Source organism: Podarcis raffonei, chromosome 7, assembly GCF_027172205.1.
Source record: "Podarcis raffonei isolate rPodRaf1 chromosome 7, rPodRaf1.pri, whole genome shotgun sequence".
Classification (NCBI taxonomy): domain Eukaryota; kingdom Metazoa; phylum Chordata; class Lepidosauria; order Squamata; family Lacertidae; genus Podarcis; species Podarcis raffonei.
In genome coordinates this window covers 18,778,815-18,801,460 of record NC_070608.1, presented here as the reverse complement: position 1 = coordinate 18,801,460, position 22,646 = coordinate 18,778,815, and the positions used below count along the sequence as shown (strand labels likewise).

At 43.6% G+C, this 22,646-nt stretch overlaps 1 protein-coding gene across 4 annotated transcripts in view; it reads right to left on the bottom strand.

Annotated features, from left to right (window-relative positions):
• CSMD3 (CUB and Sushi multiple domains 3) overlaps positions 1 to 22,646 on the bottom strand; it is a 594,298-nt gene that overhangs the window by 164,555 nt on the left and 407,097 nt on the right. For all 4 annotated transcript variants that reach the window (XM_053395420.1, XM_053395417.1, XM_053395418.1 and 1 more), the window contains 4 exons: positions 17,872 to 18,063; positions 5,721 to 5,859; positions 2,745 to 2,932; positions 2,141 to 2,335 (listed from right to left, as the gene is read on the bottom strand). In XM_053395420.1, coding sequence (XP_053251395.1) covers positions 2,141 to 2,335; positions 2,745 to 2,932; positions 5,721 to 5,859; positions 17,872 to 18,063 — 714 coding nt within the window. The remainder of the gene's footprint in view (positions 1 to 2,140; positions 2,336 to 2,744; positions 2,933 to 5,720; positions 5,860 to 17,871; positions 18,064 to 22,646) is intronic.

Here is a 22,646-nt window from a genome sequence, read left to right as displayed (position 1 = left end):
TGGTTGTTGCTAATCTGGCCCATAACACACTTTTCCTCCAGGCCAAACCCTCCTGCCCATTACCTGACATCTATTCTGCCTTCATCAGATTGCACTTGGAACAGCAATGGCCAAAGAAAAGAAAGAAAGACTATGTCCAGTTCTGGGCACCACAGTTTAAGAAGGCTATTGACAAGCTAGAACGTATGCGGAGGAGGTTGATCAGGTGATAAAGGTTCTGGAAACCAAGACTTATAAAGAATGGTTCAAGGAGTGAGAATGTTTAGCTTGGAGAAAAGAAGACTGAGAGGTGATACGATAACCATCTTCAAATAACTGAACAGCTGTCTCATGCGAAATTGAGCAGACTTGTTTTCCACTGTTCCAGAGTGTAGTACTCAAACCAATGTAGACTATAAAAGTATTCTTTCCCTCTCCCTTTCCAGGCTTTCTCTCCAGATTATGTTTTGGGGGGAGGAATCTATTGTCTGTGTTTCCTGACACTGTGCAATCAGAACAGATTACGGATTCTGTTTACTGTCCACCTCGTTGCCCAGCAGTCTCCCTGACCAAAAAGACAGAGCTGGTCTTGAGGCCGTGTTAAGGACTCCCAAACTCTTGGTTTTGGGGTACTTCAACATCCCTGCTGAGGCGAATAGGTCTGGGGCGGCTCAGGACTTCATGGCTGCCATGATGACCATGGGGCTGTCCCAACAAGCCACTGGCCCAAAGCAGGTGGCAGGCCACACTCTGGACCTTGTTTTCTCAACTAGACAGGAAAAGGGTGACCTGAAAGTGGGGGGTATTGACATCGGTCCCTTATCATGGCCAGGTCATTTTCTGTTGAGATGTAGGGTTTCAGCATCTTTTCTCCTCTGCAGAGGTGGGATGACCTATGAAGTTTCCAGACGTCCCTGGGGGATTTTCTGGCTGATATGACTGGAGCTCCTGTTGAACATCTGAACAGCTCAAGCTGTTGACACAATCGCCCTTGAGTGCCTTCTCCCACGTCATGGAGCCTGCTCTGTGCCCTCATAAACCCAGAATTTAGAGTGAGAAAACAAACTGGGAGATGGCTCAAACGTGATTGTAGGAAATATATAGTCATATGCAATCAAACACTGTGTGCCTCCTCCACAAGAGGTCTGGAGGATGGCAACACAAGAACAGGCCTTTTCAGCAGAGGCTCCCCATTTCTGGAATGTTTTCCCATGGAGGTTCAGCTGTCACCTTGAGCCACCAGATGAAAATATTCCTCTTCAACCAGGCCTTTGGCTGATTAATATCCTATACCCTTTTGAATGTGTTTTTGGGGGAGAGTGAGGGTTATTGTTTTGTTCTTGTTCTTGTTTTTATTATGCCTTTTGTGTTCTTATCTTGTGAACCATCCAGAGAATAAAGGATGAAGGGTGGTATACAAATTTTAAAAATAAAATAAACTATAGCCAGTCCAACATGAGTATATAAAATAAATACCGTAATTTTTGCTCTATAAGACGCACCAGACCACAAGACACACCTAGTTTTTGGAAGAGGAAAACAAGAAAAACAATATTCTGAATCTCAGAAGCCAGAACAGCAAGGGGGATTGCTGTGCAGTGAAAGCAGCAATCCCTCTTGCTGTTCTGGCTTCTGGGATAGCTGCGCAGCCTGCATTTGCTCCATAAGACGCACACACATTTCCCCTTACTTTTTAGGAGGGGAAAAGTGAGTCTTATAGAGCAAAAAATACGGTAAATAAAATTCTCGTCCTGAAAGCAGCAACATACAACTGTCCATAGCAAAGCTGCTAGTGGAATTTCTGCAAGCAGGAAATCCACTTCGACCAACACGAAGTACAGGAGTGGTTGGGTGGGTAAGAACTGACAAAGAAAGGTGAGAGCAGGCACAGGCCTCCTTTTAAATCTTGGGATAAGACCCCAAAAATGAAGTACTCTGAAGCGCCAACCCCTACCCCTGGAGCTGTGTGATGCGTACCAAACATCCACTGCCACAGGGTATCGCCCACCGTTGCTCCCCAGTGTTATGCAGCCCCACAGATTGAGATTCACCAGTAAGTCAGGGGAACCATAAGTTATGGAAATTAATATAAACATTAAATACTTCTTCTTCCAAATCAGGAATTAGATTGATCCCCCTAACTCTACGCCCCCATACTCACCATGACAGCTTGGTAAGGCTCTGTTCCATCCAGGTCTCCCATCATCTCCCATAATACAAGTGAGTGTAGAGTATCCTTGAAGAACATAACCAGCATCACAATAATATGTGACTGTTGACCCCAGTTTATAATCCATTCCAAGCCTTGTGCCATTCATTATATTCCCAGGATCGAAGCAGGACTCACGCAGTTTGGCTGTAGTAAGATGAAGTAGGCAGTTTTAGTTACAAGAATTTCTCTACCTACAAATACAAATCTGTCTTAATGTGTCTTTTCCCCATACAATTGCACCCATGTGAGTTTCTCTAAACTATATAACACTTAGATAGTGATTTTGCTTGATAATCTTTGATAGTTTCACACACTTCATAAAACAGTGCATTGACGATATTGTCTGACTATATCAGTAGTCCAGTGAAACAGAACTAGATGTAATCTTTTTTGCTAAAGTACAAATTATGACATCAATAGGATATGCCAATGACTAAATGAACAAATTGATACAAATCTTGTGTGTGTGTGTGTGTGTGTGTGAATATAAAAAAGCAGCACAATCTTGAGTACTAGAGTGTCCAAAATTTGCAATACAGTTACATTCACTTACCTTTATACTCCAAGTGGAAACCCGTAAAACTAACTGATCCATCACTCCGAAAAGCCAAGTGCATGGAGTTGGAACTACTTTCGATCCTCTCAGGTAATTTGCTATCTTGAAAACTTCCAATTAGTGGACTATTGCTGTCTGGCCCATCATAGATATAAAGAAAGTCATAGTTTGGTTCTATACTGAAGCTGAAAAAGACAGATAGAGAAATATGATAGATGGAACATGCCTTTTCCAGTAATATTATCCTAATATGTCCTGCTAACTGGTAAAACCAGCGCATATAAGGAAGTGTTGCAATACTTTGGGGGTCAAATTTACTTCTTTTGGTGGAGGCGCTCTTCCAAGTTGAATCGTACCTTCTTGTATGATAAAAAGGTAAAGGGACCCCTGACCATTAGGTCCAGTCATGACCGACTCTGGGGTTGTGGCGCTCCTCTTGCTTTATTGGCCGAAGGAGCTGGCGTACAGCTTCCGGGTCATGTGACCAGCATGACTAAGCCACTTCTGGCGAACCGGAGCTGTGCACAGAAACGCCGTTTACCTTCCCGCCACAGCAGTACCTATTTATCTACTTGCACTTTGACATGCTTTCGAACTGCTTGGTTGGCAGGAGCAGGGGCCAAACAACAGGAGCTCACCCCGTCGTGGGGATTCGAACCGCCGACCTTCTGATCGGCAAGTCCTAGGCTCTGTGGTTTAACCCACAGCGCCACCCACGTCCCTCTCTTGTATGATAGAATGCCTAATATTTTAGGTAGTACATACACATGTAAAACATTTTCTTACGGATTACTATAATTCCGTGCATCTTTTAAACATTGTGTTTGCCTATCTCCCGATATCTGATTCGCTCTGAACTTTTTGTTTGCATTTACTTTCACAAATACTCTTGTCCATGTTATTATCCTTTATAGGTCAGAAATGCGGCACTGACAATAGATTTGCTTTGTTTAATCTGTGACATCATTTTAGGTACTGAATTGTGGTAGAGAATTTGAACAAACATTATTTAATAACCAGGAGAGCATCTCTCACCTGAGCCTTATTATTATGTAAATATATGGCTTATAAAATGGGTCGTTAATATGGGTATGACATTTTCCTTTAATCTCCTATAAAAGCTGTAATGCATACATCTCCTATTAAAGCTGGAAAACTATTAGCCTGGATCACGAGTGTTTTAGTTTTGTGTCTACATATTGACAATGTTATCCATTAGAAAACTTTAATGGACATAAGATCAGAAGAACAGGCCTACTGAATCAGAACAAAGGCCCATTTAGTCCAGTATTGTGTTTCCAGCGGCTATCAAAATGTCTATGAGAAGACAAACACTAGCACAATAACACTCTGAGATGAGCTTGATTGTGTCACCTGCTTATCCCCAGTTTCCACATTAGCATTTTCAGTGATAAAAGTGCTCCAACGAATTATTCTCGTTACTACATTTGGTGCATATTTCTTGGGTCATGGGCCAACATAAATTTATTACACGAGCCTCACAAACACAAATGAATTTTAAAACAAGTACAATGCTAAGTACTAACAGTCATAAGAAATTTTCAGTACTATCCAATAAATTACTTAAAAGAAATCTTGAAAAACATAATATCACAGAAGTGTTTAGTATTGATTTATAATTGGATTTGTTTTCACAAACTATCGCTTATATTGTTAGTGTCCAGTCAAAGGAGATGATTGCTGCTGCTTCATGTTGTTCTACAATATTTGCCAGCTAGCATGCAAGTACTCTAATTTCTTCTTATCTTTTTTCTTTAACTTTCTATTTCAGTTTATGAAAACACTTATAACAAACAATATCAATATATCTCAATATAACCCCATTCCATGCATATACAATGTAAATGATACAGTCAAACATGAAACAGCTATGTACAATAGTTGATTATCGCAGTGAAGTGTTTCTAATTTCTTAGAATTGAAGACAACACAGATTCTACCCAGAAATGACCAAGTAGCTCGTTTTCATCTTGGCAATATAACCTGCATTGTACATCTTGCAATGTAACCGCATAACCTCTTTCTACCACTTGAGCCTGTCAATCAACTGAAAGCTTCCTTGGCTGCTCTTCTCTTAGTGTCCCATCTTCAGATGCTGAGCCAGTGGGTACATGTGGGAGGGCCTTTTTTTGCTGGATTATGGATCGCTTCTCTAAAGATAGTTGCTTGGAGTTACCTTATTATCTTTTAGGCACGAGGCAAATTTGATCACATTAGCCTAAGCCTTTGGTGGCTAGTAAATGAACAGTTGCCCAGATAAAGACTTTTTAAATTGCTCAGTAGTACAAACATCTCATAACCATTGGTTTTATGGGTTCACCTGGCTTTTATTGATTAGCATTTTTTGTTCCTCTGGCTTTTATGGTTTTTTTAAAAAAATGAATTTTATTGTATTGCTTCATTTATTTATCCATATGTTGCTCTGGGAGCTGCTGATGATGATGATTATAGGCTAAAGGGCAACCAACCTAATAAATAAACTCATAGATGTAACTTTTGTAAGTTAAAAAAAATAAAAATAAAAATATACTCTTTTTAGAGTAATCAGGCTGTTTTTGAAAACACATGGCCTTTTTATGTCTTTGCTTTCTGCTTCCTTATAGTTATTTAGGATATTTAAGATATCCCCACTGAGGGGATCACAGAAATTGGCAGAAATTAAACAAGTGAAGAAAGCAAGTACACAACATTGCCCTGCTATTCAACCTAGTGATTCTTCTCTCATATGAGCTGCAAGCAAGCATCCAGATGTTTTAATATCACGAGCAACTCTGAATGTAGTTGAGTAAGTTCCTGATTGCTCTACTCTAACACCCCTCTTCAAGCTCATTATTCTGTAAGCCAGATGTACTGGGCTTTGAAAAACAATACGCTTGCCACGTTTAGCAGTTAATATTCCCAGGGACCAGGGATTAGTTCATTGTTTCAGGTTTGAGTCAACCAGTCACTTACCTGATAAATGCTAAGGATATGACATAGTCATTATTAACAGTGATAGTCCAGTCACAGTCTCTGCTATGAGGATAAGGATGAGGGAAATTTGGTGAAAGAATAAAACCCGATGAGCCTGTCAGATTGCCTCCACAAGGTGCTGTGAATGAATCAAAGAAAAATGATATCAAGTGAATCCCAACACGATTCCATCACATTTTAACCGAGTATGAACCACAGGCAATAATCAAATTGTAGGGGTAATATTACCTCCAAGTTGCACCAGTGAACCCATCATTATTCTAATATATTCTCCAGGAACAGATTTTATTTAATGTGATTTTCAAGTAGGTCTGGACAAGAAAGTATTCTGGTCACAGAAATGGCTGGGAAAGGCTGTTAAAAACACATGCACATGTCTGAGCTATGTTAATGTTAGTTGAACTTTTCTTTGTTGGAAGTATGACTATGCATAAGACGCGTGGTATCTCCTGTAAAAAGGATTTTAATGATGGCTGTTATCAGAACAAGCTGACATGAGAGCACCTAATAGAAAATGTGCATGCCATGATCTTAAAAATAAAACCAAACAACAAAGCAGAACATCGGTGAGCACAGCTAGGGTGTCCTGTCCTATTTTATACAAATTCTGCCGCAACTCATGTCAAGCCAATCAGTATTATTTTTTTTGACTCAGCAAGAAACTAGCATGATTTACAGTTTTATAATAACGATAAAGGTTCTGAAGAGGATCCTATCAGATACAATTTTATTTGTGGAAATATTTATTTTTACCATTTCTTTTGCTCATGTCACCTAATAAGAATAATAACTTTTAAAAATTGAAGTTAAAATGCACACAGAGATATCATGAAATCCTATTTATAACTAAGAACTATTTCTTACAGTGTAATCAGTGCTTGAACACATGCATGCAACCTTACAGAAGAATCTACTTCCATGGGCAGGAATTCCAGACCCTCAGGGTCACCACTGGAAAGCCCATAATGAGCCAACTTCTTAACTGAATGTGAATGTCATCAAATGGTCCATGTTTGCATTACTTCCCATGTTTACATGATTTCCTTTTCATGGGGAGACAATAGACCCACAGACATGGGTCGGGTAGCAGGTTTTGTCCCAGTTACTTCTTCTGGAACAAGTTGAATCTAATATTATATCAATGACCGTAAATTTCATTTATAGTTTCTCTCAAAGGTATCTCTGGGAAATGGGTTGTGAGTGTTAAGTACTAGTACTAGATAGGAAGAGTATGCAACTTGAAATTACTGTTGTACCAATGGTGAAAAGCAGAAAAAGGCCTAACAATTTCTTTCAGTTTATGCAAAAACAAATGTCAAAAGAAGAGGTAAACCCTATCCCACAGTGTTCCTTGGAAGCCCACTCAACCAAAATGAACAGAACTGGGTGTTTATATGTGTAGGCACACGAAAGATCTATTACTGGTGATTTGTGATCACAGTATTATTGTATAAAACAAACACAACAAATCTTTCACACAAGAAATGGCATATGCATGACAAGCAAGCTGCAAGTAAATCAATATAATTATAGCTGTGTATAAGACAATTGTAAGATTGATGCAAACTCATCAAAAACAAATATGTTATATTGGAATTAGCATAGTACTTGTTCATTTTTATAGACACTTTGTATAGAACATGAAGTATGGATATTTAACTAAGAACAAAAAGTCCTAATCTAGTGACCTCTGTGTGTGTGTGTGTGTGTGTGTGTGTGTGCACGCGCACAGACACGTTTTGAACACCTAGTTTCTTTTGCTAAACAGCATCTCCCCTACACAATGCCAAAACTCAAGGCTATATCAGATCTTGAACAAGTAACCTGAAGTTTATCAGCCAGGATTTAGGCAGTGTACCACCATCAAACTCTGGGTAAAGGGGGGAGGGGACTACAGTGAGACTAGTACCAGCCCAAGAATGCTAGGTCAATGCCAGTCAAATAAGCTTCTTCTTTTACAGGTATATCTTTCTCTTTCTCTTTTTTTTAAAAAATGAAGTATATTAAAAAATAATCAGTTACTAATAAAACATGTTATTAGCTACACATTGAAACACTGAAACCAATACCTATTTTAAAATGTTAAGGATATTTGTTATACGGTGGTACCTCGGGTTACATACACTTCAGGTTACAGACGCTTCAGGTTACAGACTCTGCTAACACAGAAATACTACCTCAGGTTAAGAACTTTGCTTCAGGATGAGAACAGAAATCGTGCTCCGGTGGCGCGGCAGCAGCGGGAGGCCCCATTAGCTAAAGTGGTGCTTCAGGTTAAGAACAGTTTCAGGTTAAGAACGGACCTCCGGAATGAATTAAGTACCCGAGGTACCACTGTAATAATCATTTAAAGTGAAAATGGGGTAACCAAAAGACAAACAAGAAATGAAAACAAACAAGCAAAATCTAATAGCAAAAAATATGTCATTCATATATATATATATATATATATATATATATATATATATATGAGAGATAATGAATATATGGACCGATTGGTGAATTACAATAAAGGGGTAAGGTCAGCTAATATTTGGTGACCTGTATAAAAGCTACTGGTTCAGGTTTCATCACTAGCCTTTATATGCTAGGATGCCAGATTTGTGAGTTCCCATGTAGATGTTAACTAGGCCTGCTCATTGATGGTCCTAATGCTTACTGCTAATTATAGTTATTTCAATAATGTTGTGGCCTTTGTCCCCCAAATCAAATGTCCACCTCTTATTACAATTCTGCAAAAGTATATTAAATATAGGTTTATAAAATAGCCTTAGAGAAAATGCATATATGACATTAGTTGTGTGACATTAGTTGTAAACCTGAACAGTTCCACAAAGTAAGTTTAACTCTTTCTGTCCCTAATATGGTTCCAAGAAAAAGTGCTGAAGCTGCTGTTTATATCTCAATGGGCACCAGTTAACATAATTAATGTCACATGCCTCACCGAAGACTCTTAAGTAAGTTTAGCAGTCACAGAACAAGAAGAGATGTTATACTGTGGATCAGCAATTGGTTAAGCAGCAGGAAGTAGGAATAAATGAATAGTTCTCCCAATGGAGGGACGTAGAAAGAGTATCAGTATTGGGAACTGTGCTTTTAAAGCTGTTCATAAACAATCTAGAGTTAGGGGTGAGCAATGAGGTGGCCAAGTTTGCTGACAATGCTGTACTAAATTGTTCAGGGTCATCAGAAAAAAAAGGGATTGTGAAGAGCTCCAAAAAACCTGTCCAGGCTGAGTTAACAGGCAGCAAAATAGCAAATGCAATTCAATGGAAACAAGTGTGAATTGATACCTGCAGAAAGAAAACAATAATAATAATCCTAATTTCACATATAAGATCATGGGGTCTGAACTCAAGGTGACTAACCAGGATTGAGACATCGGGGTCATAGTAGAGAGCTTTATAAAGAGGTGGAGCTAGTGTGTGGCAACCTTGGAGAAGGCAAATTCAATGCTAGGGATCATTATGAAATGAATTAAAAAATAAAACTAATGATACCATAGTTCCAGTATACAAAGTGTGTTCTCCCTCATGGAGAGCATGTGTTGCGGTGGGGGCTGACGAGGCAAAAGGTCAGCCCCCATTGTTGCTAGGCAAAAGGTTTGGCCATCTTTTAAGCAGGGGCGGGCTGCTACTGGGGAAAGTTATATGTTGCCATTTAGTGATTGACAGCCCTATTTGTTAAATACATTGCACACAGCGACGAACTTTCTCTTTTCGCTGCGTGCTTCGGATCACCCGCCCTCCCTTCCCTAATGTTAGGCTGTTTGCTTGACCTTGCTATGCCTGTCATGGGGTCGTCTGCTTTGGGGCAGGGGCCTGGTAGGAATTTTGTCCATTTGGCTGATTGGCTGGTGCCACTTGGTTTTTGCCTACTGCGTAGCAAATCGTCACAACTTGTAAGGTTGCGGTAAGGCATTGGTTTGGGAATTGGTTGGTGGAGGGGTATGGATTTGGCTGTGCCTGCCCCTCCAAAATGCTGCTGCTGCTGCTGCAAGGGTTTTCCGTTAAAGGAACCCAGGGGCTCCCCATGCTTTTGTCTGAAACCCCCTGGCAAGGGGCTAGGGCCACACAAGCCCCTGGGAGCATTCTGGGGAGAGGTGAGGCATGGTTCCCAGTCCCGTCTCTCTCCCCAGGTGACTTACCCTTGCTGACTTCGCGGGGGGTGCGAATGTCAGAGCTGTCCCCGTGCGGGGTCAGTTAGTGCTACCAATGACTAAGCAACCACTCACATTGCTGTAATTTGAATAAAGTTGTGGCCAAAATTATGCCAAAAACCTTAAACAAAAATTAAGTGTCATTGTGTTTTTATTTGGGGGGTGTCTTGGGGACCTCGATGCTCAAATAGATGGTGCAACTATATTTGGAACATTGTATACAGTTCTGATCACGTCACCTGAAAATGGATATTGTAGAGTTGGGGAAAGTTCCAGAAAAGGGCAACCAAAATGACAATGGGATGGAGGTGCTCCCCTAAGAAACAAGTTTACAGTATTTGGGGCTTTTAAGTTTACAGAAGATGGAATTAAGAGGAGCCATGAGCGAAGTGTATAAAATGACTCATGGTATGTAGAAAGTGGATAGAGAATTTCTTTTACTCCATCTCTCATAGAACTCATGGCCATCCAAGGAAACTGAATGTTGGGAGAATCAGGAAGTACTTCTTCACACAGCACATAGCTAAATTATACAAATTGCTGCCACCAGAGGCAATTGCCCCCCAACCCCCAGTTTGGGTGGCTGTGTGTGTGGTGTCTTATTTGTGTAACTGAGAATGAGGAATCTTGTGCCTGTGTGAGAGTGGGATCAGTGCGATCGGTGGTGGTGGACACCCCCGCCCCCCCCAAAAAAGCTCAACAACTCTTTAGTTTGGGGAATATGGCAAGCCTATTTGCACCTACATTGCACTGATCAATTTGAAAGTATAATATAATAAAGTGGCATGTCTATGCTTCAGCAGCCTTTGATTTTCACAGGTGCATATTTTAAGTTGTACTATTGTAGGTTGAACATGTACTGAATAATTACCACCCACAAAATTCAAAAAAATACTTTTATATATTCAAAGGCTGTTTGCTTTTTTTTAAAGGATTTGACCAATCCTAAAGCTTCAATATTACCAAATAAATGTTTGGGATGAAGTGGCTAAAATACTGCGCCAACACACTGTTTCATAAAAACATGAATCTAAACAGATGCTGAAAATCCATTGTTCAAACGGATTAAAATGAGATAGCCTGGTGGAAATACATAGAATGGAGTAAAGCACTCATGCATTTTGATTTTAACTGGCAGAACATGATGTGAATTTCTGGGTGTCTTTGATTTAATTATTTTTGTTTAATGTCTTTTTTTACGTAATAAAAGCCAAAGAAAAAAAGCAGAGTTCCATTAAAGTCTTTGTTGTGTGTTGGTGTTGTTTTTAAACACATCTGGGGGTAATCATATTTTCCAGATCTTCACAGAAAACAAAGCTGTTAGATGTTTGTTTGCCCATCCCAGAACAATCTGATCTCCCATATTAAATATTTACAAAAATGTCACAACGAATTCCTCTCACAGAAATTCTAATAAGGCAAAATGATCAATTTTCACTAAAAAACATTTTTTATAAAGATCTGTGTTTAAGCAACTAACAAACCAGCTCCTTTTGCAAATGATTCTCTGTATAATTCCACCAGTATGAAAACAACAACAACAACAACCACAACAACAACAACAACAACAACAAAGCTCTACAAGAAAGAGACTTTGCAGAAATATTTTAGTGGGTAAAAAAAATGAACATCTTTAAAATACATTTTTCTCTGTTAAAAAAAAATTACAAGCTTCCATTGTTTTTAAGATCCAAAGAGACATGGGCATGAAAGCACATGCACCAGAGCTCTCAGGATGTCCCTTCCCAACTAGAAGCTTCCCAAAGCTGTTTTTGTCATGACCCCAGAGTGAAGCAGCAACCAAGATTTGAAGCTGCAGTCTCTCTAGCTAAGGAGTCAGTCCATTCCAGGCCTCTAAGTCTGCTGAGCTGGTGAGAACCTAGATCAGGGGTCAGCAATCTTTTTCAGCCATGGGTCAGTCCACTGTCCCTCAGACCATGTGGCGGGCTGGACTATATTTTGAAGGGGGGAAAATAACGAATTCCTATGCCCCACAAATAACCCAGAGATGCACTTTAAATAAAAGCACACATTCTACTCATGTGAAAACACACTGATTTCCGGACCGTCCGCGGGCCGGATTGAGAAGGCGATTGGGCCAGATCTGGCCCCTGGCCTTAAGTTGCCTACCCCTGACCTAGATCCTCACAGGAACCTTCTGTTGAGATTGAGGAACCATATGCCACCTTCAGGCTGTTGCAAGCTGTTATGTACTGAGTTGAATAGGATCCAAACTGCAGCAGTCTGATTGGTCCTAGAACGATAGGATCCAAAAGGCAGCAGTCTGATTGGTCCTAGAACAATAGGATTCAGAATGCAGCAGTCTGATTGGTCCTAGAACAATGCAGCAGTATGATTGGTTGGCAGGAACTACCCAATCATGCTCCAGATAGAAGTGAATCCACAACCTGATTGGCTTACAGTAGAATTCCGGAATTAGCCAATCATGTGTAGCCCATTGTGTAAATAATGTATATAAAGCAGATACTTTGAGGGGACTCTCATTCATTCCTCCTCACCACTATGAGCTGAATAAAGAGCATGAAATCACCTTGCGACTCTGAGTATATTTCACTGGCGACGAAGGTGGGATCCCGCTGAGCTGACTGCCACACACAGCACCGCAGCACCGCCACCTGCCGCACCGCTGCCTCGCACCGTGTATCCAGGCTTCAGCTCCGGGACACAAGGAACTCAGAATGGCAACCGACAACAGCTTCTCGCCGTTCAACCCAGCATCTGGAGACTGGGAAGCGTACGCCTCCCGTTTCACCTTCCTCCTAGAAGCCAAAGGGGTCACCGACGAAGAAGACGCCAAGAAGAGGGCGATATTCTTCAGCGTCTGCGGAGAGGAGACGTTTGAAATCGCCCGGGCTCTCCTTGCGCCTGAAGACGTCGCTACTGTTCCATACAAAACAATAATGGAACAGCTGAAGGGGCACTTTTCGCCGCAGCCCTCAGTGGTGGCTCGTCGAAATGCCTTCTACGCAAAGCGGCAAGCCCCTGGGGAAACCATAACTGGGTTTGTGACCTCTCTCCACCAAGCTGCCCGGTTCTGCAACTTCTCAGAGCTGGAGAACATGCTTCGTGACCGCCTCGTCGGTGGCCTGAAGGATGAGAAGCTGCAACGATGCCTCTACGCTAAGAAGGACCTAACGTTCCAGGTCGCTCTGGAGGAGGCCCTGGCAACGGAAGCTGCCGAGAGGTCGACGCAAGAGGCACGGCCGAGCCAGCTGTCCCAACCGAGGGTCCACCACGAAGACCTCACCGACGACTCAGGATCCGACAGGGAGGAGGTGCACCGAGTACAGCAGCGCACTCAAGCAGCCCACATACCACAGCTGCCTCGACGAGAAGGAGGGAGCTGCGCAAGCTGTGGAGAAAGTCACGAGAGGAGGACCTGCCGTTTCCGCAACGCAGAGTGCAGGCAGTGCAGAAAATTGGGACACATCGCCCGGGTGTGTCGGGCTCGGCCCACCCGACGCCAGGCATCAGATGACCAATCCAAGAGCCCCAGGTCCCGGGGCCCAACGCACCAAGGCAACTCGACAGAGCTCACGGACTTCCAGGTATACCAGTTGCCCCACCCCAACGTAGAGAAAATTTATGTTGACGTACAGATAGAGGGGGCCCCATGCCGCATGGAGCTTGACACGGGTTCAACTCTATCCATAATCTCGGCAAGGACCTTAAGGAAACTGTGTCCTACTGGGGGTCCCAAACTCAGGCCGGCCCCATTCACCCTCCGGGACTTCCAAAAACGTAAGGTCCCCACAATGGGGGTGGGGACCTTCAGGGTGCAATACCGAGGGCGGACGCGGCAACTGGACTTGCTTGTGGTCAAGGGCCCCTACATTAGCTTACTGGGATTGGCATGGTTTGGACCACTGGGGCTAGCCGTCACCGGGGTGAACCACACTAGCTTACAAGAGGACGTGGACGCCATATGCAAGGAATTTCCGGGGGTTTTCGATGGGAAATTGGGACAGTATACGGGCCCCCCCATTGCTCTACAGCTTGACCCCGCAGTACGACCAGTCAGGCTCAAGGCCCGCCGGGTCCCGTTCGCCCTGAAACCCCGTATAGACGAGGAATTGGACCGGCTCGTGGAGCAAGGAGTGCTGGAGCCGGTGCCTAATGCCCCCTGGGAAACCCCAATCGTCACGCCCGTCAAGCCTAATGGTTCAGTCCGCATCTGCGCAGACTACAAATGTACCATAAACAAGGCCCTCACGGCCCATGCATACCCAGTGCCAGTGGTCAGCCATGTTCTTGCCACCCTGGCTGGGTCGAAAATTTTTGGCAAGCTGGACTTGGCCCAAGCATATCAACAGCTGCCAGTAGATGAGGCCACAGCAGAGGCACAGACGATTGTGACGCACAGAGGAGCATTCAGGGTAAAGCGGCTGCAATTCGGTGTCAGCGTGGCACCAGGCATATTCCAGAATCTAATGGACTCTCTACTTAAAGGGATTCCTGGCGTCACCCCCTTCTTCGATGATGTGTTGATTGCCGGGCCCACACCAAAGGAGTTTGAGGACCGCCTCCGCACCGTTCTGCACCGTTTCCAGACGGCGGGTCTCAAGGTGAAGCGGGAAAAATGTCTACTAGGAGTGCCTCAGGTGGACTTTCTGGGATTTATGGTGGACGCAGAAGGGGTCCACCCGACTGGGGACAAGGTACGGGCCATTTGTGATGCCCCAGCGCCCAAGAACAAGACTGAACTTCAGGCCTTCTTGGGACTATTGAACTTTTACCATTCCTTCCTTCCCCACAAGGCGGCGGTAGCAGAGCCCCTACACAGACTCCTGGACAAGCGGGCCCCTTGGGTGTGGGGCCAGTGCCAGGAGGCTGCATTCCAGGCAGTCAAGGACTTGCTTGTCTCAAACTCGGTCTTGGCACACTTCGACGAGAGGCTGCCGGTGGTGCTAGCATGCGATGCCTCGCCCTATGGAATTGGCGCTGTCCTGGGACACCAACTCCCGGATGGAAGAGAGGTACCGGTGGCATACTTTTCCCAGACACTCAACGCAACCGAGCGGAACTACTCGCAAATCGACAAGGAGGGTCTGGCAATTGTGAAGGGAGTAAAAAAATTCCATGATTTCTTGTACGGGCGGCCCTTCACTGTGGTGACTGACCACAAGCCGTTGCTTGGCTTATTTGCCCCTGAAAAGCAGACCCCCCAAGTGCTGTCTCCTCGCGTCCTCAGGTGGTCAATTTTCCTTGCCAGCTACCAGTATGCACTGATTCACCGTCCGGGAAAGGCGATGGGCCATGCGGATGCCCTCAGCAGGCTACCACTACCGGAAACAGGCCCCGACCCAGCACCTGCACAAGAGGTTATGAGCCTGGAGCTGCTTCCCGACCGCCCCATTCAGGCACAAGAAGTTGCACACCATTCCAAGAAAGATAGGGTCATCTCCCGGGTCCTGGACTGGGTGTGGAGGGGATGGCCCAGCAGCAGCCCCGGGCCAGAATTCGCCGGCTACACAACCCGCAAACATGAACTGTCGGCCCACAAGGGGTGCCTGTTATGGGGAAGCAGGGTCGTTGTTCCCCAGCCCCTCCGCAAAAGGGTCCTCACAGCCCTACACGAGACACACCCAGGGGTAGTAAGAATGAAGGCCCTTGCCAGGAGTTATGTGTGGTGGCCGGGGATCGACGGAGAGATAGAGGCCTGGGTCAAACACTGCCAGGCCTGCCAAGAATCCCGCCCAGATCCCCCAAGGGCCCCAGTCCAGTCCTGGGAGTCCGCCCGAGCACCATGGTCACGCCTGCATGTGGACTTCGCTGGCCCCTTTCAGGGGAAAACATTCTTCATAGTGGTGGACTCCTACACCAAATGGCTGGAAGTCGCACTGGTACCGTCCACTTCTACGTCCGCAGCCATCCGGGTACTACGCAGGCTGTTTGCAACCCACGGGCTCCCTGACACTCTCGTCTCAGACAACGGGACTGCATTTACGTCAGGAGAATTCCAAACCTTCACAGCGCAGAACGCCATCCGCCACATCCGTTCGGCGCCATTCCATCCTGCCACCAATGGCCAAGCAGAACGCATGGTGCGGACCACCAAGGACACCCTTCGCCGCATGACGCAAGGGGATTGGGAGTACCGCCTTGCCACATTCCTTCTAGCACAGCACAGCACCCCCAGCTCAACGACTGGCCGGAGCCCCGCTGAACTACTAATGGGTCGGCGCCTTGCAATCAGATTGGACCGCCTTCACCCCGATAGAGCTCAGGATGAGGTAGTGGTGGGGGAAGGCAGGAACCCCCGGACCTTCGAGGCCCAGGACCCAGTGTACGCAAAGAATTTTGGGGCAGGCCCAGCATGGGTACCCGCCACAGTCACCAGGGTCACTGGCCCCGTGTCGTATGAGGTGCTAACAGATGGGGGGCAATGCTGGCGCCGCCACTGCGACCAGATACGGCGACGATTCCCGGGAGAAAACCAGGAGGAGGAAAGGTCAGAGGAGTCCCAAGGGAACAGAGGGGCAGTGAGGCCCATAGAGCACGAGGGGCCAGCAGGAGAGGCAGAATCAGTAAATACAGAGAGGACCTGCGAGGCCGAAAGGACACCGGAACCAGAACCACGACTGAGCGAGCCGGTTGCGCCAGACCAAATAGCCCCATCACAGCCAGCATCCTTGGAACACGAGCCAGAACCTGAACCCCGGACCAGGGAACACCCCAGGCCGCAACGCACACGTAGGCCGCCAGCGTACCTCGAGGACTATGAATGCGACCTCCCGGGCAGGACTGGAACTTAGAGGGGAGGGGTGTTATGTACTGAGTTGAATAGGATCCAAACTGCAGCAGTCTGATTGGTCCTAGAACAATAGGATCCAAAAGGCAGCAGTCTGATTGGTCCTAGAACAATAGGATTCAGAATGCAGCAGTCTGATTGGTCCTAGAACAATGCAGCAGTATGATTGGTTGGCAGGAACTACCCAATCATGCTCCAGATAGAAGTGAATCCACAACCTGATTGGCTTACAGTAGAATTCCGGAATTAGCCAATCATGTGTAGCCCATTGTGTAAATAATGTATATAAAGCAGATACTTTGAGGGGACTCTCATTCATTCCTCCTCACCACTATGAGCTGAATAAAGAGCATGAAATCACCTTGCGACTCTGAGTATATTTCACAAGCCTAACAACACAGGAAATATGCCAGGCAGGGTCTCTAGAGCCTGGGAGAGGTAGACTAGGGGCAGAAGTTGAAATAGGTTTAGTTTGCTCTCAACCTTCATGGAGTAAGTTGCCTGCTTGAAACTATATGTGGGCCTGAAACTCCTGACCTGCCTTATTTGTGGGATCTGGAAATAGCCCAGACTTTGTGAACTGCCTGTTAAGACTGTGAAAACATTCTGCCATTCTGTCACAAAAATGGGGATAGTCTCTCTTCCCCTCCGCCCCCTCAAAAAAAGTGTCAAAAGGTGGGAAAAAATGTACTTTTTTTATTCCTTCGTGAAAAATTATACAGCATCCTTCCATTGTAGAAACATTGCAGATTACTCCAACTGGAGTAATTGCTCCTAACACACTTCCAGTGTAGCCACTCTTCATTCTGTGTCTCCCAAAAGACAAAGAGACTCCTTAACTCAAGAGACAAAGAAGAATTTCTTCTTCTGATCAAGACTAGCTACACTGAAAACACATTAGGTGTAATGACTATAATTGGGAGTGCTTTTATGACAAACCTACAATTTTCTTCAGCACCTATTGAGCTTCTCCTCTTTGGTCTGTTTGTGGTGCTGTCCTCTTTCCTTTCCTCGTGCAAGAAATCTACCTTCTTTAAAAGGTAAAACACCGTCCTATTAAGGACTACTGAGCTGCCCTGGTATCTGTGTTTAATTCAACATTAACAATAAGCTATTGACTTTTGGCTTTGTGGCTGTGTAACTATAACATGTTTCCAAAGTCAGAAAAGCAGTTGCGTCTTCCCTTGGTTTCTGCATACCTATACAGACTGGTGGGTTGGGCTGCCAGAAGTACCGATTTTCTACCTGAATGCAGGTTATTCTTTCATCTCCTTGCAACTCATAGCCAGGGTCACACTGAAAAATGACGGTGTCTCCAGGTTCTCTCCCATCCCCATTTCGGGTTCCATTCATGGGGACTCCAGGATCACGGCATGCTGTGGCTACAGAACCTAGGAGGAAGGCAAAAATATCACTTTTTGATTCATAACAAGTTGCACTGTGCAGATGTTTTAAGAAAAGACTATTTAATGGCTCATGCAAGCCAATGAGATGTTTAGGCCTCTTTTCTTCAGGGAAATATATTGTCCACTAAAATGATTATTATATGCATTTTTTTTTTTTATTTGCCATCTGTTTTGATTACTGACTTAGTCACATTTCATCAGACTTAATGTAGCATTTCAATGCATAGAATGAAATATGCCAGTAAAAGAGATCTGCTGAACTAGTTACACTAACGTGTGTGTTTTTATTTGTTTTAAAAAAATATAAAAATCCAAGAAGGAAGTGAAATAATTAAATTGATGACATTTTACTTAACCAGGTGTACCAAAAATTGCCACATGGTGGGTGAAGTGGTTTACCTCCCCACCCCTTTCATATAGCTTGGAACAAACTCGTAGATAATTCATCATTTCAACAATGCCTATTTTGAATTAATGTGTTTTATCCAACAAGTTGTCAGTTAGTGCAATGACTTCTGCTTGTGCAAAATAACTTTTTTCTCCTCTCCCCATGCCTTTCCCACTCTGCTAATATTTTCTGAGGGTTTCCCAAACCTTCTAGAGCACATTTAGGGAGGGCATAGAGTGTGTGCAGGGACAAGACAGCAGAGGAAGTTCCATTACCAATGTGAAAGTTTTTGTGCTAGTGGAATGAGTTTGTTGGAAATAACCCAATGGGATTAAGAGCCATGCATCCCAGCAGCAAAGACTTAGTAGTATTCAGCAGTAACTTTGACATTTTACTCTGAGCCAAAGCTTATGATTAAAATATTCTGTAAGCATTCAAATACAAAGATTTCTGCTTCCCTTGGAAAAAAAACTTGACAGATTAAATTGCATTATGCATTTTCTTTTCATTGACTCAGCATGCTTGCACTTTTCACTTAAGACCTGTCAATACTGACCAAAAAAGGGATTTAGCCATCAGCCACTTGTTTACTTGTTTGTTTCCCAGGAAAAAGCCAGAGCTGGCAAAAGAAAAGGCAAAACAGTAACTCAAACTGAATATGAGATCACAAAAAAAGAACTCAAACAAAGAATTAACTAAATTAGACTTTGGGCAAGATCACTTGACAGGCAGTTTGGAAAATATTCTTTTCATTGTATTCAGGAGACTAGCGTCCTAAACATAGTTCTTCCAATTACTGGTATTCATGGTCAGGCAAATCCCTGGGTGTTTACCTAGGCATTTGCCTGACCATGAATACCAGTATTTGGTAAATTTGCAGTTGTCTGCGGAAACATTCCATAGTCTGAACCTACTCTCTGCAAAATGTGCCTACCTTGTGGAAATATCTCCTATGGAGATCAAGCAGACTCCAAATTTGGGATTTTTCAGTTGACAGCTGAAAATATTCTTGTTTTCCTGGGCATTAATTCCCAGAGTTCCTGATTAATATAACTGGTATATTTATTTTATTAAACTGATTTTATTGTGACATTCTGGTTTTATTTGTTTATGAACTATTTTGCTATTTCTTTGCAAAATAAAGGTGGCGTCTACATTATTTTAAATAAGAAAAGGTAACATAAGTTTGGTTTCTTCTGTGTCATTGAACAAATGAGACAAGAGCAAAATGGCCTATAATCAAGAACACTTTCCATAAACACTTTTACCAAAAATTCTTTTACCAAGACAAAAGCCTTCTTTGTGAACTAGCCAACTATTATAGAGATCATACTGGTGCTAACTGAGCACATGGTGTATCCAGGAGGACATGAGACTAATGTTAAAAACTAACAGATTTTTGACACTACTGTACACAAGACTTAGAACATTTGTCTTCCCTGTTCAGTTGCTCAAAGCTGGTTTTCTACTATATTTAACTACATTTCCCCTCCTTTCAAAATTACTGTTCTCCAACAAAATATTACCGTATTTTTTGTCCCATAGGACGCTCCGTCCCATAGGACGCACCTATTTTTGGGGGGGTAAATAAAGGAATTTTCCCCCCTTTATTTGCCCCCCAAAAGCTGGTCGGGGAAACCGAACCAGGTCGAGGAACAGCGGGATGGCGACGCTGCGCCTCTCTGCTGTCCCCCAAGCTTGTGGGGCTTGCCGATGTCTGCCCGGCGCAAGGGGCGCTCTGCTTCAGGGTGCCCCACGCGCCGGGCAGCAGGCTGCTATCCGCAGTGTGGAGAGCCCTGCGGGGAACTCCTGCAGAAACCCTACAGAATCATCTGGTTTCACCTCGGCTAAAACCACTATTCCTGCCTTTTTACATGATTACCCATAAGTGCTAACAAGACTAACAATCAAAACATCAAGATTAAAATGGTGCACATCAGCAGAATAGTTCAAGTAAAGCATTGTGGCAAGTTTAAAAACACACAATTCCTTTAAATTCAAAAGCTAAGCAAATTTGTCCTTTCCTTTTCACTTTTTTCAAATAGTCTGTATCTAGTTTGCACTTCTAGTTTTGATTTGTTTACTTTCAGTCAGAATAACTGCAAAAGGTATTCAGAATGCTTTTCCACAGTGGAATTAATAATTCCCTGCATTTTCTGGGGTTGCCTCACCTAATACATCTTAGAAGCACATTTGCTTTCCTTGTAGCTATTTCACATTCATGATTCATCATCATTCTGTGATGAATAAATCCCCAGGTTCCTCTCTTCTACCATCTTCAAAATGTCTGTTTCAAGCAGACCGGCGGTGTTAGCTTCATATTAGTCTCCAAATGCATTTTTTCCTATACTTTGTACTATCTAGTTTCATTCCTTTTCAATTACTGCAGTCCGTGAAGTTATATAGTACGGCTGAATCTTTCTATCCTCTCTGTTTCACCAATGCCTCCCAACTTTGTACCATTAGCAATTTTCATGAATTCATTCCTTTATCCATTGCCAAGGTCATTAAATGGAAATATTAAATTAAATGTTTCCCAAGACTAATTTACAATCATTCCACTTGTAAATGCTCTGCAGTTTGCTTCAGCACTATTTCTTGCTCTCAGTGAATTTTTCATTTTATGATCCCCCTCCCCACCCAATTTTAATATTTTCTAGCAACTGCGGTTAAAATCCTCAGCACGCTTGAGAGCTTATACTTGTACTGGTCCCAGTACCAATCTGGATGGTACAGCGGCAGGAATATGGGAGACCTGACTGGGTCAACACTGAATCCCTATTAAGCACCCATGCAGTTAGAATGGTTGAGAGAAGGAATCTAAAGCAGTCCTCCATTTCTTCTTACTAGTTTAACTTCTTCCTGAGCTCTGAAAAGAAGCAGCTCCAATTGGGTGGGAAATACTTTTTAAAAGTGATTTCAGGGGCAAAAGGGAGGGGGAAGTAATCTTCTCCCTTATATCCACCCAGACTGCAATTTAACCCTCCCTTCTCTTATATTCTGAATAGCCTAGATTGGGCCATACTATATCAAATCCTCAAGGAAACTTCATTTTAGATAGGTAGGCCATAATATTTATCCGTCACTCTCCCCTTTCTCACACTCATACTCACAAACACAGATGCACACATCTGCCTCTCTAGTTCATGTAAAGCCACTAGCTTCCCAATGAAGTACGATGATAGAAACCCAGTTCAGTATATATCTATCCATATCCCTAGTTCACTTTGCACTACAGTGGTAGCTCGGGTTACGTACGCTTCAGGTTACAGACTCTGCTAACCCAGAAATAGTGCTTCAGGTTAAGAACTTTACTTCAGGATAAGTACAGAAATCGGGCTCCGGCGCCACGGCGACAGCAGGAGGCCCCATTAGCTAAAGTGGTGCTTCAGGTTAAGAACAGTTTCAGGTTAAGAACAGACCTCTGGAACGAATTAAGTACTTAACTCGAGGTACCACTGTACTAGCTAATGATGTACGTCAGATCTGGACAAATCCTGAGCCAAAATGGGAGTGCCTCAGAGGGATTTGGTGCTTGTCAGAGGTCAAGCAAGACTTGCAAGGAGCAGCACAAGTCAAACTGGGGAGGGGGGGATCTGTATGCAAGCATCTGTTAAAAGCAAAAGTAATGAATCTAATAAAGCCAAGTGAGCAGAACCTCAGTCTTCAGAAGCAACATGTCACTGAACTCAAGCTGCTGCAAAAGTAACTTGGATACTTCCCTGCTCATGGGTTTTCTAGAGGGATTTGCTTGGCCTCTCTGCAAAACTGATTAGAAGAACATTCTGTCTGATTACCTGGGGTTTTTCTTAAGTTCTTAAAGGCTCAGTCAGAAAAGTTGTAAGGAATATAAAGACCATGGAGACTCTTGACTTGCTAAATGAAGTTCAAGTATTGACACATTTGCACAAGGTGTCTTTAATTGCCCAATGTGACCTGGGGTTTCGGCTAACCTATCAGGGAAAGGAACCCTTTGTTTACCTAGAAAGCCTGAAACCGCTCAACAATTGGTACCATGAATCTGGGAACTCCTTTCCTGGTGAAAAACTGCTGTACAGCTAGGATCGCATGTGTAGATATATATATACCAGCAAAGGGAAACTAGGATACATGCAGTAATTCAAATCTTCAAAGAATTTTGACTGTCAACAATTCAAAGCCATTGAATCTTACCAATGAT